Genomic DNA, 19,642 nt, shown 5'->3' on the forward strand with positions numbered 1-19,642 from the left:
CCCACCCAGTTTAGGCGCGGCTTGGACCCTGGTTGGAACCCGGCCTTTAGCTAGAATGGGGTGTGAAATACCGGAGAGCCCTTGTAGGGGCAAACCTGAAATAAGGGCAGGGCTGGAATGGAGGCAAGACCTGAGGTGGGAAGTTGCCCTTAGAATGAGGTGTAGCGGGGCTGGGCAGGGAGCCATGTGCCTTAAGGGAGGCCGGAGCTGAGGCTGGGCCTAAGGAGGTACAAAGCCTTGGGTTTCAGAGATACCTGGGATGGGAGGGGCTGGATGCGGATGGCCTGGGGGTGTGCCCTGGCCCCGGGTGATGCCTCTGGATGGCCCAGAGCCTGACCTCCCTCCCGTTTGTCTACAGCAGATCAACCAAGATTTGAACATCCAGCTGCTGAAGGATGGCTACCGGTTAGACGAGATCCCCGACGACGAGGACCTGGACCTCATCCCCCCCAAGTCCGTGAACCCCACCTGCATGTGCTGCCAGGCCACGTCCTCCACCGCCTGCCACATTCAGTAGCGGGCGGGGCCGCTGCGGCCACCCGGGGTGGGGCCACCAGGGGCCAAGTGAGACCGGGCAGGGGCCACCCCCTCCCCAGCTCGTCCGTCTGCCCCTGGCCCCCATGACCCCTACAGCCGCCAACCTCGTAACAGTCATTGCTTCCTCCTATGGTAGGACGTGTACCTCTGTGTGTTCATGGAGCCGGAGAAACCAAAACCGGGTCTCTCTCCACCCTGGCAGGGGGGGAAGGGGAGGGGCTGAGGAGGGGAGGGGGCTGTTTGATCAGTTACATGAAGACTTGGCCCGGGACCCTGCCCCCTCCCCAAAGATGCAGCCCGGTGGGGGAAGGGGTGACCGGACTGCAAGGAGGCCAACGGCAGTGAGTGGTGGGGGGAATCACAAAGCCAGGGGTGTGGCCCCACCCCAGCGAAGCCATGAGCCCTCAGCCCCAGCCATGGAAAGGGACTGGGAGGGAGAATGGCCCAGGGCAGTAGGGGCGAGGCCTAGCCTCTCAGAGCCCCACCCCGAGCCCCCCCTGCTGGCCCCTGTACCATTTGCATTTCTCCCCTCAACTCCAGATGGGAAACCTGGCAAAGCTGTCCAGTGGGATATTGCCCTCTGGCCATGGGATCACTGCCTTCTTCCTCCTCTTCCTTCCCCCCATTCACCCCCTTCCTTGCTCTCTGGGTTGTGTGGAGGGTGAGGTGGGCCTTAGAGACAGCCAGGGTCCGCGTGGTATGACCTGTCTTTACCTGGCCCTAACTATTGCATCTATCTGTGCACCCCCACCTCCCCTTCCATGCACACTTCTGTTGTGTTCATTGGTCTCTGTCCTGGGCTGGGAGCAGGAGGTAAGGCTGGCCTCGGATACCCCATTTCTGTCTCACTCTAGCCCTAGATCCCGGAGGCTGCTTCCCAGGAAGACTCTTTAAGGAAGCAAGTTTAGGAGGATAGCGTGGCTGCACGTGTATGGTGGGGACAGCTGCGCAGAATGTGTGCATGCCTGGGGCTGTCAGGGTGTGTGTCTGCATCTCTGTGTTGGGCCTGTCCCTCTAGATGTCTGTGGGGTCCATGGTGGGACAGTGACTGTGTGGCCTGTTGAACAGCGTGAGAGGCTACTCAGCAGTGCTGTGGATTGAGAGTCCTGGACGGGGGTCTGGAGCCTGGATTCTGGTCCCGCCTGTGGCACTCTCCGTTATCTCCGCCTAGCCACTTACATTCCCTGACCTTCACTTTTTGCCACTGTACAATGAGCAGCATCTGAAATTATTTTCAAGGCCCTTTCAAACCTGAAGGAATTTCTCCATAAGGATTTCCGTGGAGGCAGATAGAGAGAGAGAGGTCTCTGTGTGTCTTTGCGTAGTAGAGCTGGGGGCTTCCTGAGTTGCATGTCTGTGTAGAAAGGAGAGGATGAAGCTCCTCTGGAACCCTGTGTATGTCTGAACACCTGCAGATCTATTTGGGAATGTGTGTGTCTCTGTCTGTCTGTGTCTGTGAATGTGTACATGGGTATCTGTTGTGTGTGTAACTGTATGAGGTGTCTGTGAGTCAGAAGATATGTACTGCTGCTTCTCCGCTGTTGTTGGTTGGTGGCAGGGGCGGGGGTGGTTGCCAGAAAAGCTGAGGATGAAAATCAAGAGGGAGGAGGTGACAATATAGACCCGCCTGGGCAATATAGACCTACCCTTTGTGAAGAAAAATGGAAGCACAGATAGCCAACACCTGGTCAGGTCTGTGCCCCACGAACCCCAGCCCCAGGGCCCTTCCTCCATGCTGAGGCCCCCCCACACACACCATGCGGGCAAATCCACTACAACCTATACACTCAAATGCTGCAAGCATGTGGAGGACACACCCGCAGCCCACTCTCCAGCTACCAGTCCTGCCTGGGGAGTTGGAGGGGGAGGGGGCAGTGAGAAGAGAGAGAGTGGGGCTGCTGGCTTAGGAAGGGAAGGACCTCTCCTGGACAACACCCAGGGGCTACCAGTTCCAAAATGCTGAGGTGCAGCTCTCCCCACTCCATCCCTCTAACCCACCCCCACCTCCTTTAGTGCAGGGACCCTGATTTACATGATGGGAAGATGCCAGAGGGAGGGAAGGGTAGAGAAGGCACCCACGGAGCCCACAAGGCCCATACTGGCCCCATCTGGGCCCATCTCTCCCACCCTAGTCAGGGTACCCACTCTGTCATCTGGGCCCCAGAACCAAGCTTCCTGCTACTGCCACCACCACCCCAGGCTCCTTGACTCACCCTTCAAGAACATGGGTACCTTCTCTTTTCTGGGCAGCATCCCCACCAAGGCTTCTCTAGACTGCTGCCTTTGCTGCCAACATGCTGTGTGACTCTGGCCCACTGCGCAACCTCTCTGGCCCTAAGGAACAAGGGAAAGGCTCCCCCACCCCCACCCCACAAGATAACACCTAGTTCTCTGGCAGGCAGGGGCTTCCGACTGAGGCAGTGTGGTGGAAAGAGGCAGGAAGCTGGCAGGCAGCACCTTCGGGGTCTATGGAGAGAGCGTGGTTCCCTCCTCCCCTAATTGGGAGGTTGGAGGGGAGGAATTGAGGCCTTAGCTTGCCCCCTGCCCCCTTCCCTGTGTAGATACTGCCTTAACACTCCCTCTCCCCTCAGCCCTGGCTGCCACCTAGCCGGGTTTCTCCGCGCTCACTAATTTATTTCCAGGAAGGTGTGTGGAAGACATGAGCCGTGTATAATATTTTTTTTAACATTTCCATCGCAGTATTGACCATCATCCTTGGTTGTGTATCGTGTAACACAAATAATGATATTAAAGGCATCAAACAAGCCAGCCTCAGCTCCCTACCTGGGACATGGGCAAGGGGCAGACGGGCTGGGAAGGGCAGACAACCCACCCTCTGAATGCACATTTCACTTCCACCTCCACTCATGGGTTCCCAGGCCAGGCCTGCCACCAACCAGCTGCACAGCCCTGGGCAAGTCACTTGACCCCTCGGAACCTCCGTTTCTCTTCATCACAGTGAGAAGCTCGGCCTAGAAGACTTCCAGGGGGCCTTCTGAACTCTTGGAAATTGGGCTCCTTTGAGAAGCTTGAAGCAGGAAGAGACTGGGGTAGGGAGGAAATCGGACTTCATCACCTCTCCAGGGATAGGGCTGAGCCAGGTGATATCATAATGGGCAGTGCCAATCCTAGCGAGGGGATCAGGGTGGGGTGGGAGCAGGAAGCCTGTGAGGGAGGGAAGCTGAGAGATCCTGCACAGGAGCGGGTCATAGCAGCTAAGGGCACCTGCCGGGCTTTCTGGGAAGGGGGGGAGGGGTGGTCACTGATGTCTTGCAGGAGCCCTTGGTAGGTAGAGCCCGCCACAGCATCCCCTAGACTCCACTATGTTCCTCTTTTCCCGTAAGACCAAGACCCCCATCAGCACCTACAGTGACTCCTACAGGGCTCCTACCTCCATCAAGGAGGTCTATAAGGACCCACCTCTGTGGGCCTGGGAAGCCAACAAGTTTGTGACCCCGGTAAGTGAAGAATTGGGATGGGGGGTTGGGAGTGGGGCAGGCAGGCCAGAGTGTATGACTGTGTGTGTCTAGGTGACGGACAGTATGTGGTTGTCATGTGTTTGTAATTACTTGCAGCACTGTGTGTGCATGATTCATTTGCTTAGGCATGGAATCTGTAATGATAAAATAGTACAAGGCCTGACCTCATGGTGCCTGCCTACTCCATCAGGGTAGGAGATGGGGAGAGATGGATGATCATCAAGAAATAAACAAGAGTTTTATAAATCGTCCAAAATTCTTTGAAGGCAGGAAACAGGAAGTGGAAAGTAACAAGAGAGAGCTACTTCAATAGGCTGTGGAAGAGGTCTCTCTCAAGATGACATTGGGCTGAGACTGGATACAAGAACTAGCCATGTGAAAAACAAAGAATAGGGTCCCAGACAGAGTGATCACAAACTGCAAAGACCCTGAAGCTGCCTGTGGGCTATGCCTATAGGTATGTTTTTATGCATGCGTATCACAGTCTTTGTGTCTGCACTTGGCCAAGTGGGGCTGTGCAGCTTTCAGAAAGTGGAGAGACGTGTGAGTCTAATTGTGACTCTGCCTAAGGGTGTTTATCTGTGTGTACCATCCAACAAAACTTTGCTGAGTACACACGCCAGGTACAATGCTGTTACGATGAAGGGCCAGGCCCTGCCTAAGCGAAGCTCTCAGTAAAAAGTGAACAAAGAAGTCCACATTGTGGCTTAGTGGAAATGAATCTGACTAGTATCCATGAGGATGTGGGTTTGATTCCTGCCCTTGCTCAGTGGGTTAAGGATCCAGCATTGCCGTGAGCTGTGGTGTAGGTCGCAGACTCAGCTCGGATCTAGCACTGGTGTGGCTGTCGCATAGGCGAGCAGCTGCAGCTCCAATTACAGCCCTAGAACTCCCATATGCCACAGATGCATCCCTAAAAAGAAAAAAAAAAGTGAACAAACAAGGGTTGCCCATGGAGTTCCCGTCATGGCTCAAGGGTTAGCGCATCCGACTAGCATCCGTGGGGATGCAGTTACCATCCCTGGCCTCGCTCAGTGGGTTAAGGATCCAGTGTTGCCGTGAGCTATAGTTTAAGTTGCAGACATGGCTTGGATCCCATGTTGCTGTGGCTCTGGCGTAGGCCAGTGGCTACAGCTCTGATTCGACCCCTAGCCTGGGAACCTCCATATGCTGCAAGTGCAGCCCTAAAAAAACAAAAAGACCAAAAAAAAAAAAAAAAAAAAAAGAAAAAAGAAAAAGGGTCGCCCAGTGTGGAATATGAACCAGCAGAGGCAGATGCCAGTATAAGAGCCAAAAAGGAGAGCGCATTCCTGGGACTTGACTGGCAGGTCTACTAAGAGGTCCAGGAGGAGGATGCTTTGAGCAGAAGAGAGATGTGAGAAAGGGAGGCCTGGGGCAGGGACCCGCTAGGAACCGAGAAGGAAAGCAGAGGGAGAGGCTAGCCCTGCAGGAAGCGAGGAGCCTGCACACCACCAAAGGCCTCAAGCTGTGTTGAGAAATGCAGTCATAATGCTCCAGATTTTTGAGCCTGGGAGTGTCATGCTTGGATTGTGAGTTAAACACTCCGGCCCCAGTGGCAGGAGATTGGAGGGGCTGGGGCTGAGGGCAGGAAGCCCAGGGAGGTGGTGAAGGATGAGGGAAGAGGATGTAGGTAGGAGATAAGGAGAGGCTGCAGCAGTGAAGAAAGGAATTTGTTGAACAGGGAGAGAATTTTTTAAATAATTTTTATGGTTCTAGAATCAATACATGCTTAATGCAGAAAATGGGGATAACTCAGAGAAGCACAAAGAAAAAGGCCTATTCTCTCACTACCCAAAATAACCAACTGTTAATTTATTATTATATGCCCTTTTAGCAAGCAAATATTTTAATGAAGATGGTGTCATATTGTATACTAGTATTTTGAATCTTGCTTTTTTTCCCACAAAGCCATATATCAAGTACATTTTCCTGTGTCAAAAATACTCTATAATGTAATTTTAATGACTGTACAGTATTTTATTTTATGAATGTACCAAAATATAGTTAAGGAATCTTACATTACTGGAAATTTAGATTGTTTATAAAATGTTGTTAGTATATTCATTGTTGTACACTCTTTGTATACATTAACTATTCCCTTAGGATAAATTCATAGATATGCAATTGTTGGGAGAAAGGGTATGCACATCTAAAAAACTTTGGATATACACTTCAATTTGCTGTAATAAAGGTTGTAATACTGTACATGCCCACCAGCAAAATAAAAGAGTATCTGCCTGCTTTTCCAAACTCAATAGGAGGGAATTTTTAGGAGGTAGATCCACACATCTTGGTCACCATCTGGATATAAAGAAGAGGAGAGAGGAGTTACCTGGTGGCACAGCAGTTTAAGGATCTAAAGTTGTCACTGCTATGGCATGGATTCTTTCCCTGGCCTAGGAACTTCCACATGCTGCAGGCACAGCCAAAAAAAAGAAGAAGAGGGGATTGATTAGGATGACTCCTAGATTTGGGACTCTGGGAAACTGGAGGAATGCAGTGCTACCAACTGAGATTTGGAATTTCAGATGAGAGAGAGATTGGGAGTTCATCTGGGGACTGAAAATATTCAAGGACTTCCAGCAAAAGATGTCTGGTGGATAATTGGATATACTTATCTGAAGCAAAGGAAAGAGGTTTGGGGTTTGGGCTATAGGTATAGATTTTGTGGGGTGTTTTGGTTTTTGTTCTTTGTTCGTTTGTTTTTTTTCCTTTTTCTTTTTAAGGCCATGCCCGAAGCATATGGAGGTCCCCAGGCTAGTGGTCAAATGGGAGCTACAGCTGTTGGACTATACCACAGCTCACGGCAATACCAGATCCTTAACCCATTGAGTGAGGCCAGGGATCAAACCTGCAACCTCATGGTTACTAGTCAGATTCGTTTCCACTGTGCCACAATGGGAACTCCCAGATATAGCTTTTGAAGTCAACCTTTGGAGAATATCACTTATTTAAGGGATAGGAAAAGGAAGAAGAGCCATAAAAGGAGACAGAGTAATAGGAAAATCAAAGAGAAACCAACAAAGACAGCATTATTAGACAAAGCTCAATGTCAAATGTTGGCACAGAAAGGGATCTTCTGGATGTAGTAACCCTTAGTCACCTAGCCAGACTGCTTCAGTGAGTGGCCAGGAATGAAAGTCAGATAGCACTAGGATTAATAATGAAGGAAAAAGCTCCTGCTTCTAGCATGATGGTGATCTAGAAACTCTGAAGGGGCCTCCTGCTTCAAAACAACTAGGTCTTGAATAATAATTTCTTTTTATTTTGTTTTGGACTGTCAGTGGAGCTGAGCGGTAAGTATACTTAGAAGATAGGATTGCCCTGAGGACAGATGCCACTATCAATACTACAAGCAGGAGTTTAAGCCTTAAGCTAGCTGAAAAATGGAGCAATTAAAGCTTAAATTCCAAACTGAACCAGAAAGTCCAGTGATCTCGGGCTCCCTGCCCACAGCCAACACACACACATTCAAGATGAATGTGTACCTTCTGTGGTGGAAGATACCCTCAGTGTAGGTTTTCGGATATCCTTCAGAGTATGGTCAATCAAAAATGAGCTCGCAATAAAAAATATAAGGAAACGAACCTGTTCTGCTACAGAGTCGGCAGAAACAAACAGATTTAAACCTCTAAGGATGTCATTTATTTGAATTAACAGTTAAAGGATACAAAATAAATATGAATTTTTTAAAAAGTGAAATCATCAAAATGAGGACGAAACAAGAGATTCTATTTTTAAAAGAACAAATAAATTTTTAAAGTGATTAATAGAAATTTTAGAAATAAAAGATATATATATTAAAACCCAAAACTCAATGGATGGGTTACACACAGCTTAAGAATGTCAGTGAAATGAAAGATGAAGTGAAAGAAATTTCCAGAATGCAGCACAGAGAGATAGCGAGATAGAAAATATGGAAAAAATATTAAACAGTATGAAAGATAGAAGGAGAAGATCCCATACAACTACTCAAAGTCCCAGGAGGAAAGAGCAGAGAGGAGAATTAGGCATTACCTGAAGAGAAAAAGACTCGAATTTTCCACCACTAATAAGAGAAATGGATCCATGGATTCTTACGTAACTCGTGGTGAAAATGCACAACACCAGCTTTAAAGATGACCTTAAAAACATGCAGAGAGAATTTTTTATTTTTTTATTTTTTTTGTCTTTTTGCCATTTCTTGGGCTGCTCCTGCAGCATATGGAGGTTCCCAGGCTAGGGGTCGAATCAGAGCTATAGCCGCTGGCCTAGGCCAGAGCCAGAGCAAGGTGGGATCCGAGCCGTTTCTGCGACCCACACCACAGCTCACGACAATGCCAGATCCTTAACCCGTTGAGCAAGGCCAGGGATCAAACCTGCAACCTCATGGTTCCTAGTCAGATTCGTTAACCACTGAGCCACCATGGGAACTCCAAGAGAAATTATTTTCAAATGTCTTCCTTTCAAGAACAAAAGAAAAAGACATTTATGGGCAAACAAAAACTAAAATATTTACTACCGTAAGTCCTATAATAAAGGAACGTCTAGAAGGTATACTTTGGGGAGAAGAAAAGTGATCACAAAAGAAAAGTCTGAGATGCAAGAAGGAATGGTAAGCTAAGAAGTCGATAAACATGAGATAAATTTAAGGAAACATTTTCTATATAAAATAATTATAGTGAATTTTTAATTTGTAAAATTTAAAGAAAGAGAATATTGGAAAACAATATCATGTAGGTTTCAAGGGTAGGAAAGGGATTTTTATAAAAAATATTGTTATTCACAGATGATACTGCTATGTATATAGAATCTACAAATCATTAGAATAAGAATTTAGAAAGTTGGATGAATATAAGATAAAAAGTCAAATCACATTTCTTTACATTAAAAACAACTATTTAGGAAGCACATTCTTAAAGTATATTTAATTTTAGCAACAAAGAGTAAAGGTAAGTAGAAATAAATAACAATCATGCAGAACTGTATAGACAATATTATAAAGATTTGAATACTTTTTAAAAAAATACTTGGAGCTCCCTGGTGGCTCAGCAAGTTAAGGATCTGGAATTGTCACTGCTGTGGCTCGGGTCACTGACTATGGTTTGACCCCTAGCTGGGGAGCTTCATGCCTCAGGCACAGCTAAAACAGAAAGAAAGAAAAGTAAAGCTGTGGGGGAAAATGAGATCACATTACAAATTTGTGGGAAAGATAGACTATTCAATGGGACAATTAATTATCCCATAAAATTGACCCCTAATCCACACCATGCCCAAAGTGCAATTCCTGCCATTAAGATTTAAATATGGAAAGTAAAACTGTAGGTTTTAGAAGTAGGACATTATCTCCATTATCTCAGAGTATGGATGGATTTCTTAAGTCATAAAAGCACTATGTAAGAGATGAATAAATTCAACTGTGTTAAAATTAAGAACTTATGTTCATCAAGACACCAAAAAGAAAATGAAGATACAAGCCATGAACTAAGAGACGATATTTACAGCATGTAACTGACAAAGGAATATGCAGAATATATAAAGAACTATAAAAAAAAAATACAGTGGGAAAATAAAAAAAAAATAAAGAACTATAATTCTCTGAATTAAAATGGAACATGTTTTGACTCCCTCCTAAAAACCCTTCTAAAACTACAATAAATGGCTATTTTAGAAGCTGAAAGGTGTGATAGGTAAGTAGTAACTGACATAGCAGATCTAAGAAGGCCGAATAGCCAGCAATGCAAAACACAAGGCATAATTCAACTTAAAACTGCAGAATTTTCAAAAGGCTCAGAAATTGATTGGTAATACTAGGCTTCTCTGAAACTGAAGAGTGGTGAAACCAAATCTAAAATGACAATGATCTGAAAGCTGTTAAGAAGCAATTAAAGCCACTAATCCCCTCTTCTATTCTATGCGGCATGGTAACTGCCCACCCCATCTCTGCAAAAGTCAAAAGTCTTATTTTTTGGCCAGGATCTTGGGACTGGGGATTCCAGGCCCAGCTAAGGTCAGGGTATCTTATTAAAAACAGGTGAACCTCCATATGCTGAATGCTGACACCCTCAGCAGCCCTCTTCTTCACAGTGTTCTTAGAACACTGGCAGCTAGGTCACTACTCTCAGGCCAAAGATTTAAAGAATTCCTTCTGGGAGTTCCTGTCATGGCTCAGCAGTAACGAATCCGACTAGTATCTATGAGGATGTGGGTTCGATCCCTGGCCTGACTCAGTGCATTAAGAATCCAGCATTGCTGTGAGCTGTGGTTTAGGTCGCAGACTTGGCTCAGATCTGGTGGCTGTGGCTATGGCATGGCCTGGCAGCTACAGCTCCAATTTGGCCCCTAGCATGGGAGCCTGGGAATTTCCATATGCTTCAAGTGTGGCCCTAAAAAGACCAAAAAAAAAAAAAAAAAAAGTGTCTCTTCTGAGGGATTTGATCAGCCCAAGAGAAAAGACCTACAGATACTGACTGACTTGGCTAAAAACTGTCTAACCAGACCATCCTACAATGATACTCATGGGTGACAAAGCCTAACCAGAGCTCAAAGCCTCCACTGAACCTTTTCAGTCTTCTACTCATAAACATGAGCAGACAATCAAAGATTACAGACATCTGAGAAGAGCCTCAAATGGAAAAATTGAAGATGTTTACGATTCTTCTAAATGACTGTGTGAGTGTATCCGAATGTGTATGTATAGTTGTACACATGTATACCTGTTTATGAGTGTATCTGTGTGCATAGATCTATGTGTATGTCTCAATGTGCGTGTGTTTGTATGTATAAAACTCAGGAGAATGCTAAGTCATGGGGCCCCTCCACTTACATGGAGTATGACTATACAAGATCTGCCCACAGAACAAAACCGCACCTGGGCACAGAGGATCCAAAAAGCCCCTCAGCTGAGGGATTTTCAAGGGAATAGGAGCACTAGAGCAGCCAAGTCTCCTTCCTGGCCAAGAGAAGCCTCTGCTCTTTAGATCAGAAGGGGGAAATGTAGCAACATCACTGTCCCAGTACCTCACTGCCCCCTATGATGAGAAAGTCCTTCCTGGTGTCTGACTCTGCTGAATGTCCCACCCCTGTGACCCAGCTACTTGTTCACTCCAGCTGCCTGCAGAGACACGGGCCCACAACTAACTTGGCAATCTGCCTTTAGCTGAGGACAAGGGGGCTCCAAAGGGAGATTCCACAGATCTAGCCCAAAAAAGGGTGATGGGATAAAATGAGGTGAATCCCAAGAAGCAAGAGGGCCCAGAGCCTGGATCAAGATCAGGGAAAAAATCAAGATAGAATGAGGATCAGGGAAACATGAATGTCAGGGTCAAGGGTAACAGTGATGTCAAGATGAGTGTCACAGCAGAATTAGGGTCAGATTGGAGTCAGAGATTGGTGCCGGATTCCCTAAGAGCCCTCTCCAAAATATCTGCCTAAGCTAGCCAGCTCCCAGGGCAGCCAGGCTTTCCTGAGGCTCCAGGTTGTACCAGGGCCTGTTGCTCTGTCAGGGGAGACCCTGGCCCTGCCCCCAAGGCAGCACACAGTCTGGAAGAAAAAGGACAGGAACACCCAGCCCTTAAAGGGCTCCCAGTCAAGGAAAGGACGGAAATGAGAACATCAGAAAACTACTCTGAGTGCAAATGTTGGGCTCCAAGTCCTAGCCTTGGATGGAAGAAAAGAAGGAAAGCATGATTCAAACAAAAAGAACTATTCAGAGGGAACCAAGGCTGGCCTGGGAATCCCTCTGGCACAGGGAGAGGGATGGGAAGTCCACCTGGGCTGACCTCAACAGCGGCTAAATCTAAGTCCAGCAGGACACCAAGCCTGGGGTCTCCATGTATCTAGCCATCTCCTCTCCTCTTCCCTTGCCCAGGGCCTGACTCACACTGCACAGCGCCATGTGGATCCTGAAGCCCTGCAGAAGATGGTCAAGTGTGCTGTGCAGGACTACAGCTATAAGGGTTCCATTCCAGGCCACCCCTACTTGCCTGAGAAATACTGGCTATGCCAAGAGGAAGGTAGGGCCTCACCCCTCACCCGGCTGTGGCCCCTTTCAGTGACCCCAACAAAGACCTTCCACCTGAACCCAACTTGAATCCTTGACCTACACCCTGATCCTGTATAAGCTTTATCCCACCCATGATCTGGGTTTCTTCTCTCATCACCCCCATTCCAGCTTGACTCCCAACCACCTGACCTGACCTTGATTCTGATCCTGATCCTGGAGGAGGAGATCCAGGGCTTGCCTTTTGGGACCTCCCAATCTGTGTCAAAGAATTGGAAGAGGGTCTTATCCCTGGAGAGAGGGAAGGAGTTAACCTCCTCCAAACAAATTCCTCCATGTGTATTCCAGGTGTCATCTTCTTATGTTCCCACGTTCCTCTTCTCTCCTGCATCCTTCTTCCACTTGTCTCTCCCCTCTCATTGCCTCCTGCCTAAAAATTCTCTCTGGCTCCTCTCCTTCACAGCCAAGATTCTTGGAAAGAGTCACACTCCCATCTCTACTTCCTCACTCCTTTGCCTTATGAGAAATTATCTTTCTCATTTGGTTGAGGGTTTATTGTCTGCTTCCCTATACAAAAGAGCAGAGAGGCTTGTTTTTGTTTGTTTTGTTTTTTGTTTTTGCTTTTTATGGCCACAGCCAGGGTATATAGAAGTTCCCAGGCTAGGGGTCACATCTGAGCTACAGTGCCAACCTACATGATAGCCACAGCAATGCAGGATCCAAGCTGCATCTGTGACCTACACCACAGCTCACAGCAACACCGCATCCCCGACCCATTGAGTGAGGTCAGCTATCGAACCGGCATCTTCATTGATACCAGTCGGATCCGTTTCTGCTATGCCACAATGGGAACTCCAGAGAGACTTGTTTTATTTAGAGCTGTGCCCCCTCCATCTAGAACAGTGCCAGGCTTCATATTCGTTGAATTAATTGGTGATAAATCTACCAACTGAAATTGGGAGTGTGCATCGCCTACATTGATGTTTAATGTTTATTAAAACTGACCTTGGGGAGTTCCCTGATGGCCTAGACATTAAGGACTTGGCATTGTCACTGCCATGGGTCAGGTTCTGCCCTGACCCAGGAACTTTCGCATGCTGTGGGCATGGCCAAAAACCCTGATCTTGTGTGTTTCTAATTACCTTAACCATGGGACTCTTCAGTCTTTACCTTATGAGACCTACTCTATGCATTTCACTGTGACTACTCTTTACTTTGTGAAACTCCTTCCTTCCCCAGCTTCTCTGAGTCTCTTGTCTAATCATTCTGGAAACATGGAGTTCCTCAGGGTGCTGATCTGAGCCCCCCTCTTTCCTATTCCTCTCCTGAGACCATTTTATCTAACCTATGTCTTTAATAACTGACAACTCCAAGTCTCTATTTCTAGCCTTGACCTTTCACTAGAATCCTACTCTCCTTTAGCTGATCATAGTCAAATTTACCTGAACGTCCTCAAACACATCAAACTCAGTATGTCCAACCCACCAACCCAGAACTCCAAGTCCCAGCACACTGCCCCCCCCCCCGCCACACACACACGCTCTTCCTCTAGGGCTCCTGGACCTCCTTTCCTAATCTCTCACATGTATGCTTTCAGACTCTATTAGACAGGTGGAACTTATAGGACAGACTTAGGTGACTGGCTGGATGGGGCTTTGGAGGGTTTCAAGTAGAGAAGTGTTTTGGTCAGATTTTCATTTATGATAAGTGCCACAGCTTCTGTGTAGAGACCAGATTGTAGGCATCAAAATAAGACTGAGGAGTTCCCCAGGTGGTTCAGTGGTAATGAACCTAACTAATATCCATGAGGACTCGGTTTCAATCCCTGGCCTTGCTCAGTGGATTGAGCATCCGGCATTGCCGTGAGCTGTGGCTCGGATCTGTGTCACAGATGTGACTTGGATCTAGTGTTGCTGTGGCTGTGGTATAGGCTGGCAGCTGCAGCACTGATTTGACCCATAGCCTGGGAATTTCCATATGCCACAGGTCCAGCCCTTAAAAATAAAATAGTAATAGGGAGTTCCCGTTGTAGCTCAGGGGTTAACAAATCTGACTAGCATTCATGAGGACGCAAGCTCAATCCCTGGCCTTGTTCAGTGGGTTAAGGATCTGGTGTTGCCGTGAGCTGTGGTGTAGGTCGCAGATATGGCTTGGATCCTGTGTTGCTGTGGCTGAGGTGTAGGCCGGCAGCTACAGTTCTGATTTGACCCCTAGCCTGAGAATTTCCATATGCCATGGGTGTGGCCCTAAAAACCAAAAATAATAATAATAATAATAATAAGAGGCTGGAAGACTAGTAGGCTAATAGTGTTCTATGTGCCAGGCACTGTTCGAAGTGTTTCACATGTGTTAACTCATTTAAATCTCACAACAACCCTATGGGATAGACAGTATTGTTACCCCTATTTTAAATTAAGGAAACAGAGATATGGTGAGATTAATTAATTAGGTCAAGGTCACACACAGTTAACATCTGGAAGAGCTGAAATTTGAACTACAGCAATCTGCCTGCAATGTCCATCCTATTAACCACAACATTATTGTCTCCCAGTTAAGGCACTGCAGAGATATAGGGATGAGATCATGGGGGCTGGAAGAAGGAATAGATTCAAGTTTTGTTTTTTGTTTTTTGTTTTGTTTTGTTTTTGTTTTTGTTTTTTTGCTGTTTGGACCAAACCTGCAGCATATGGAAGTTCCCAGGCCAGGGGTCAAATCAGAGCTGCAGCTGCTGGCCTACAGCACAACCACAGCAACATGGGATCCAAGCAGCCTCTACAACCTACACCACAGCTCACAGCAACACTGGATCCTCAACCCCTGAGCAAGACCAGGGATTAAACCTGCATCTTCATGGATACTGGTTGGCTTTGTTATCCCTGAGCCACAACAGGAACTCCTCAAGTGATTTTAAGGAGGCAGAATATGCAAACTTTGGATACTGGATATGGAAGATGAGAGGGAGGAATTGGGAGGAGATCCTGTTTCCAAGGTTTCCAAATTGGCTGATTCAGAAAGAGTGGTGCCAGAAGGAAAAGTGATCAGCTCAGTCAGCTCAAAGGATCCAGACCCCACTCAGATGCTTGCCTTACATGGCTTAGGGGCTGCGTCTCAGTGTCTAAGACAAGTATGGGGCCAGGCTGGGCTTTTCTGCCCTGAGGGAGATCAGTAAGAGTCCAGATTTGTGCTAGGGATCAGAGGAGAAACATCTCAGGGGTCCCAGATTCTGGGATAAAATGAGTAATACTGTCTTATGTCTCCACCCCTATGATCAAGCGGACAAATGCAACCCAAACTACCTTTGTGGTAACCGATATAACACGTGGAGGATGGGACCCTACAGCTGCACTGGCTGGAACAGATGTAACGTATACCTTCCCCAGCTGCCTAAGGTATCTGCTGTGCACACCCCCATCTGCCTCCCAAACCACAATGACTGATATTTCATATTTCCTCAGTCCTTTCCTACCAATGATGCTCCAAGGCTTATTCCCACTTGTGAGACTAGGGTTTCTATTTTCTAGGAAACAAAGAGCTCAGGAGTGGAGCTGAGCTGGACCTCTGGGTCCCAACCTATAGAAACTGGGTCCCCTGAGCTCCACTCTTTGGCTAGGTTCTGTTGGAGACATGGCTGGTGTGCTACCTTCCTGGAGCTTCCCACATGGTCTGGCCAAGCAGTCAGTGACAGGCTGAGTCTACTTGCTCCTCTCTCCCCTCCTTTGTGATGTGAACAAGGCCAAAATGAGGGAGAACAAGGCCATCCAGAGGCAGTACAGATAGATACAGGAGAGTCTTCCAAGGAGATAGAAGAGTCCAGGCACCAGCCTCAGGCATGAAGAAAGAGGGAATGTGAGAGAATTTCAGGCAAGAGTAAGGGTTCTTAACTATAGGTTGATAGCTGACTTCTGGTTGACTGAACCCTTTTGAATTAGAACTTGCTCAAGAATCAGAAAATTTCACAAGTTCCCCAAGTGATTCTGATGGGCTGGCAGTACCACAATATTAGAAAACCCCCCTTATGAGAAAGACACAGAGACATAGTTCTACAGAGTCAGCTAGACAGTGGGGGACAAAGGCAAAGGCAGAGGCTGAGAAGGGGTTGTCAGAGGCCCAGATCCAGACCCCATCCACCAACAGCTCCACTTCCCCCACCCCCACCCCTTGGTAGGCGGAGTAAACCACGTTGCCCAGCGACAATCCCAAACACTCCCGAGAGTGAGAGAGCATCTGGAGGCCGAGGGAAGGCGCGGCTTAGTACTAGTCTGGGCATTCTGAGAGGACCCCCCCCCCCAAGGAGGAACTCTTCCGGGTCAGAGCTTGAGGTAGCGTGTCTGCTGCTTCCAGGAGGCCGGGATGGAGACAGTAGTTCGAGGAATGCCCTTGGTGTACCCTCCTAAGCCGGAGCGACTCAACGCTTACGGTAATGGATGGTGGGACAGTGGAGGGGAATGAGTAGGCCAGAGGACGGCGGGACAGGAACCCCGGGTACGGGGCGGAGGTCCAAGGCTCCTGTCTATAACCCTGTCTCTATCTGTGTCTCCATCTCTTCCTGTCTCTGACCCTGTCTCTCCCCATTCCTGGGACACGGCGTCTGGGTCTCCCGGGCTCGGGGTCCGCGGGCGCAGAGCGGGAGGTAGTGGTGAACATGCTGAACTCGCTGTCACGGAACCAGCCGCTGCCGCAGATCACACCCCGCTGCGGATGCGCGGACCCCCTGCCCGGCCGTCTACCCTTCCAGGGTTATGAAAGCGCTTGCTCGGGCCGCCACTACTGTCTACGGGGGATGGACTACTACGTCGCGGGACCACCCTGCACTGAACGCCGGCTGCGGCCTTTGTGCGCAGAGCAGCCGACTGTAAGGTTCGCAGGGCCGCGAGCGCTCTAGCCGGGCCCCGCCCCCAGAGCCCAGCCCTTCCCCAGTTGCCGGCGCTTGGTCCGGCTTCTAGCTTTGCCCTGCCTCTGTGCCAGACCCACCCGGCCTCCGGCTCGCTAGGCCCCCTTACTGGGCCCTGCCCTGTCCTGCCCACGGACTCCAGGGCTTGAACCTGAGCTCACCACTGAGGTGGGCAAACCCCCCCACGAAGTTTCCCCCAAGTTCTCGATCCTACCTACCCCTCTCGAACTGGGCTCAGGGTCACCCTGGCTTCCGTATCACTTCTGAAGCCTCCGCCGGAGGGTTTGTTTTTTGTTTTTGTTTTTTGAGGAACAAACCCGGGACACCAGTTGATTCCTTTACCATGCTCGCCAGCGCCGGCCCTTGGAGACGCATGTTCTATCTAGTTTGCAGAGTACCATGCGTTCCTGGGCCTCGGGTCACCATTGGTAATGGGCAGGGTCTTCGCTGGGTTCTAAGAGAACAAAGAAGTGATGACTGCATTACCAGAGGGGCCTTGGCCTCCTCGGAGCCCCGCACCCCCTGCGGAGGTAGACGGCCTAGCGGCCTGGCGTGTTATTGTCAAGGAAACTGAGGCCCGAGCGCTCGGCGGAAACCCAGACTGCAACGGAGTCTTCTCCCTGCACGTGGCTTTGGACAAGGCGGGCTGAGCCTGCGAGAACGCTGAAGTGTGCGTCCAGAAAGCTGTGAAAGGGCGAGGGAGGTCCTGAAGCCTGTCCCTAATTCCGTGGTGATAGCCCGCCCCTCCCCAGGCTGTGAGAGGCCGATTCATCATCTTGTGAAACTGGGTCTTACCCCTCACAAAGACATGGAGGAAAGAGTGCCTAAGCCTTGTGCTGGGTTAAGTGCTGGGGTAATTGCTGTCCTGTGGCGAGGATCTAGGGGCTCCCAGATCTTCAATGACTGATCCGCAACCCTCGCCAGAGTCCAGCATTCTCCGCGGCCCAGCTTGGGCGGCAGAAATGAGGCTTCACGGGGAGAGGGACTTCCAAGTGTCTTTCCAGAGGTGATGCCTCGATGGGATCTTGAAGGGTTAGGAGGCTGGAGAATAGGATGTCTGAGCTGTAGGACTGACACCAGAAGTCTTGGTGTGGATTGGGGCGTAGAGGGAAATTAAAAGGCCCGACCCCTTCCTGCCCACCGCTTCCTCCCCCAGGAGTGTATCGCCTTGCGAGCACCGGCCCGGAATGCATTGTGCTGTTTTAACTCCCCCGCAGTCATACTACCCTTGTCCCAACCTTAGGTAAGTCTGGTGTACACACAGGCAAATGCGCACGTACGAGGAAGCTGTAACCTTGGAGCTGCTGGGGATCCCGGGACTAGTTGGGGTGGCAACCATCCACTGCGATGCACCTACTGGAAAGTGTCACCAGGGGGCGGTGGTGCCATGGGGAAGTCAGAACTGGCTGCTAAATGAGGACCCCCCATGAGAGGGCATGGAGATGGCATTGAGGGGTTACAGGCTGGCCATGGTACTTAAAGTCAAGAGATCAGGACATTAGGTTCAGGGCTTGGAATAATGGGTAAAAAGTCTGTTAGGGAGCGGGTATCAGGAATCTAAAATTTAACTGTAGAACCTAAAGTTAAGAGGTCAATGTTGGAGCCTAGGGAGCTGGGAGCAAAATGCTGAAATAAGGTTAGCATTGAGAATTGTGGAGCAAAATGCAGGAGTTAGCATTGAGAATTGCCAGGCAGGTATGAGGGTCCAAAAGAGCTGACGCATCTCTCCCCACAGATGGGACACAAGTCACTTCAAGAAGACTGGTGGCCCCCAGAGAAACAACTATGTTGTCCACCCTGAGTTTGTGTCTGAGACCTATCCTGACTACCACTGCTGGTAGACCCCAGACTGGCCGGGCTAAGGGGGCTGAGCAATAAATAAATTCTTCACCCTAAAGCCTGCCGCCAGTGTCCTTCCCCAGAAGGATCTGGCAGTGAGGAGCCAGTCACTCAGGCCTCTGCCAAGCCCCCTCAACTGCGATGCAGTTCTCAAAGTCGCCTTGTCCATTTCATCACCTCAATATTTCCCTTGGGTGGTCCGGAGTGCCCTCCTGACACATAATATTCCTATGAGGGGCATGTCCTCCTCCTTTCCACCTCAGAGCCCAAACTAGCCATGCGGGAGGGCCCATCTACCTCTCAACCCCAGGAGAGCCCTACAGCTGACATTTCCCCACTATCCCCCAAGCTTAGATGTCCCTTCACCTCCATGCCTCCATTCTGCAGTCAGAGCCATGTCCCTATTCCCAACGTTCTTGATCTCTGTTCCCAGAGCCTCCATCACAGCCTAAAAGTCTCTGTTCAGATACCCTTGCTGCCATGCCCACCCAAGTCCAAGGGGTCCAAACAATTTTGAAGGGTTTCATGACCAAGAAATTTCAAATTATAAAACAAAGCCCTGGGAGGAAGGGGTGGGGTGTTCCAAAATCTCTAGGATCTTCCGTATGTTTGCACCCAGTTCCCCCTGGAGGGAGAAGTATGGTGAGGCATGCCCACTTCCTTGTAGCATGGGTTTTCTTTCTTTCTTTCTTTTTTTTTTTTTTTTTGTCATTAGGGCCACAGGAAGTTCCCAGGCTAGGGGTCAAATCAGAGCTGCAGCTGCTGGCCACAACCACAGCCACAGCAAAGCCAGATCCTAGCTGCATCTGTGACCTAGAGCACAGCTCAGGGCAACTGCAGATCCTTTTACCTTTAACCCACTGAGGGAGACAAAGAATCAAACCCACATCCTCA

General features: G+C 48.9%; 2 protein-coding genes across 9 annotated transcripts in view; both read left to right on the plus strand.

The window, feature by feature from the left end:
• Positions 1-6,279, plus strand: part of FAM219A (family with sequence similarity 219 member A) — a 66,785-nt gene extending 60,506 nt beyond the window's left edge. For 2 of the 6 annotated variants that reach the window (XM_013980170.2, XM_013980168.2), the window contains exon 6: positions 362-6,264. In XM_013980170.2, the coding sequence (XP_013835624.2) occupies positions 362-517 (156 nt within the window). In that variant the 3' untranslated portion in view covers positions 518-6,264. Of the gene's footprint in view, positions 1-358 lie in introns of all 6 variants that reach the window. The other 4 variants (XM_013980169.2, XM_021064680.1, XM_021064679.1 and 1 more) reach the window with 2 other exon arrangements.
• Positions 3,832-19,489, plus strand: C10H9orf24 (chromosome 10 C9orf24 homolog). Of its 3 annotated transcripts, XM_021064685.1 has the most exons (6): positions 3,832-3,995; positions 11,887-12,031; positions 15,292-15,407; positions 16,360-16,435; positions 16,641-16,870; positions 18,066-18,783. In XM_021064685.1, exons 1-6 carry the CDS (start codon positions 3,861-3,863, stop codon positions 18,150-18,152), a joined length of 789 nt encoding a protein of 262 aa, XP_020920344.1. In that variant the 5' UTR covers positions 3,832-3,860; the 3' UTR covers positions 18,153-18,783. The 3 variants fall into 3 exon arrangements, with proteins under 3 accessions (XP_020920344.1, XP_020920343.1, XP_020920341.1); XM_021064684.1 differs by lacking the exons at positions 3,832-3,995; positions 11,887-12,031; positions 15,292-15,407 and having other exon boundaries at positions 15,608-16,435; positions 18,066-18,152; positions 18,645-19,489; XM_021064682.1 differs by lacking the exons at positions 3,832-3,995; positions 11,887-12,031; positions 15,292-15,407 and having other exon boundaries at positions 15,609-16,435; positions 16,641-16,875; positions 18,066-18,152; positions 18,645-19,489.

This window comes from Sus scrofa, chromosome 10 (genome assembly GCF_000003025.6).
Source record: "Sus scrofa isolate TJ Tabasco breed Duroc chromosome 10, Sscrofa11.1, whole genome shotgun sequence".
In the NCBI taxonomy this organism is placed as follows: domain Eukaryota; kingdom Metazoa; phylum Chordata; class Mammalia; order Artiodactyla; family Suidae; genus Sus; species Sus scrofa.

Bases quoted from the DNA above. Each gene is read 5' to 3' on its own strand.
- C10H9orf24 (XM_021064685.1), top strand. From the start codon at position 3,861: ATGTTCCTCTTTTCCCGTAAGACCAAGACCCCCATCAGCACCTACAGT. The intron at 3,996-11,886 runs GTAAGTGAAGAA...TCCCTTGCCCAG, and splicing joins CCAACAAGTTTGTGACCCCG to GGCCTGACTCACACTGCACA. The intron at 16,871-18,065 runs GTAAGGTTCGCA...TTCCTCCCCCAG, and splicing joins TGTGCGCAGAGCAGCCGACT to GAGTGTATCGCCTTGCGAGC.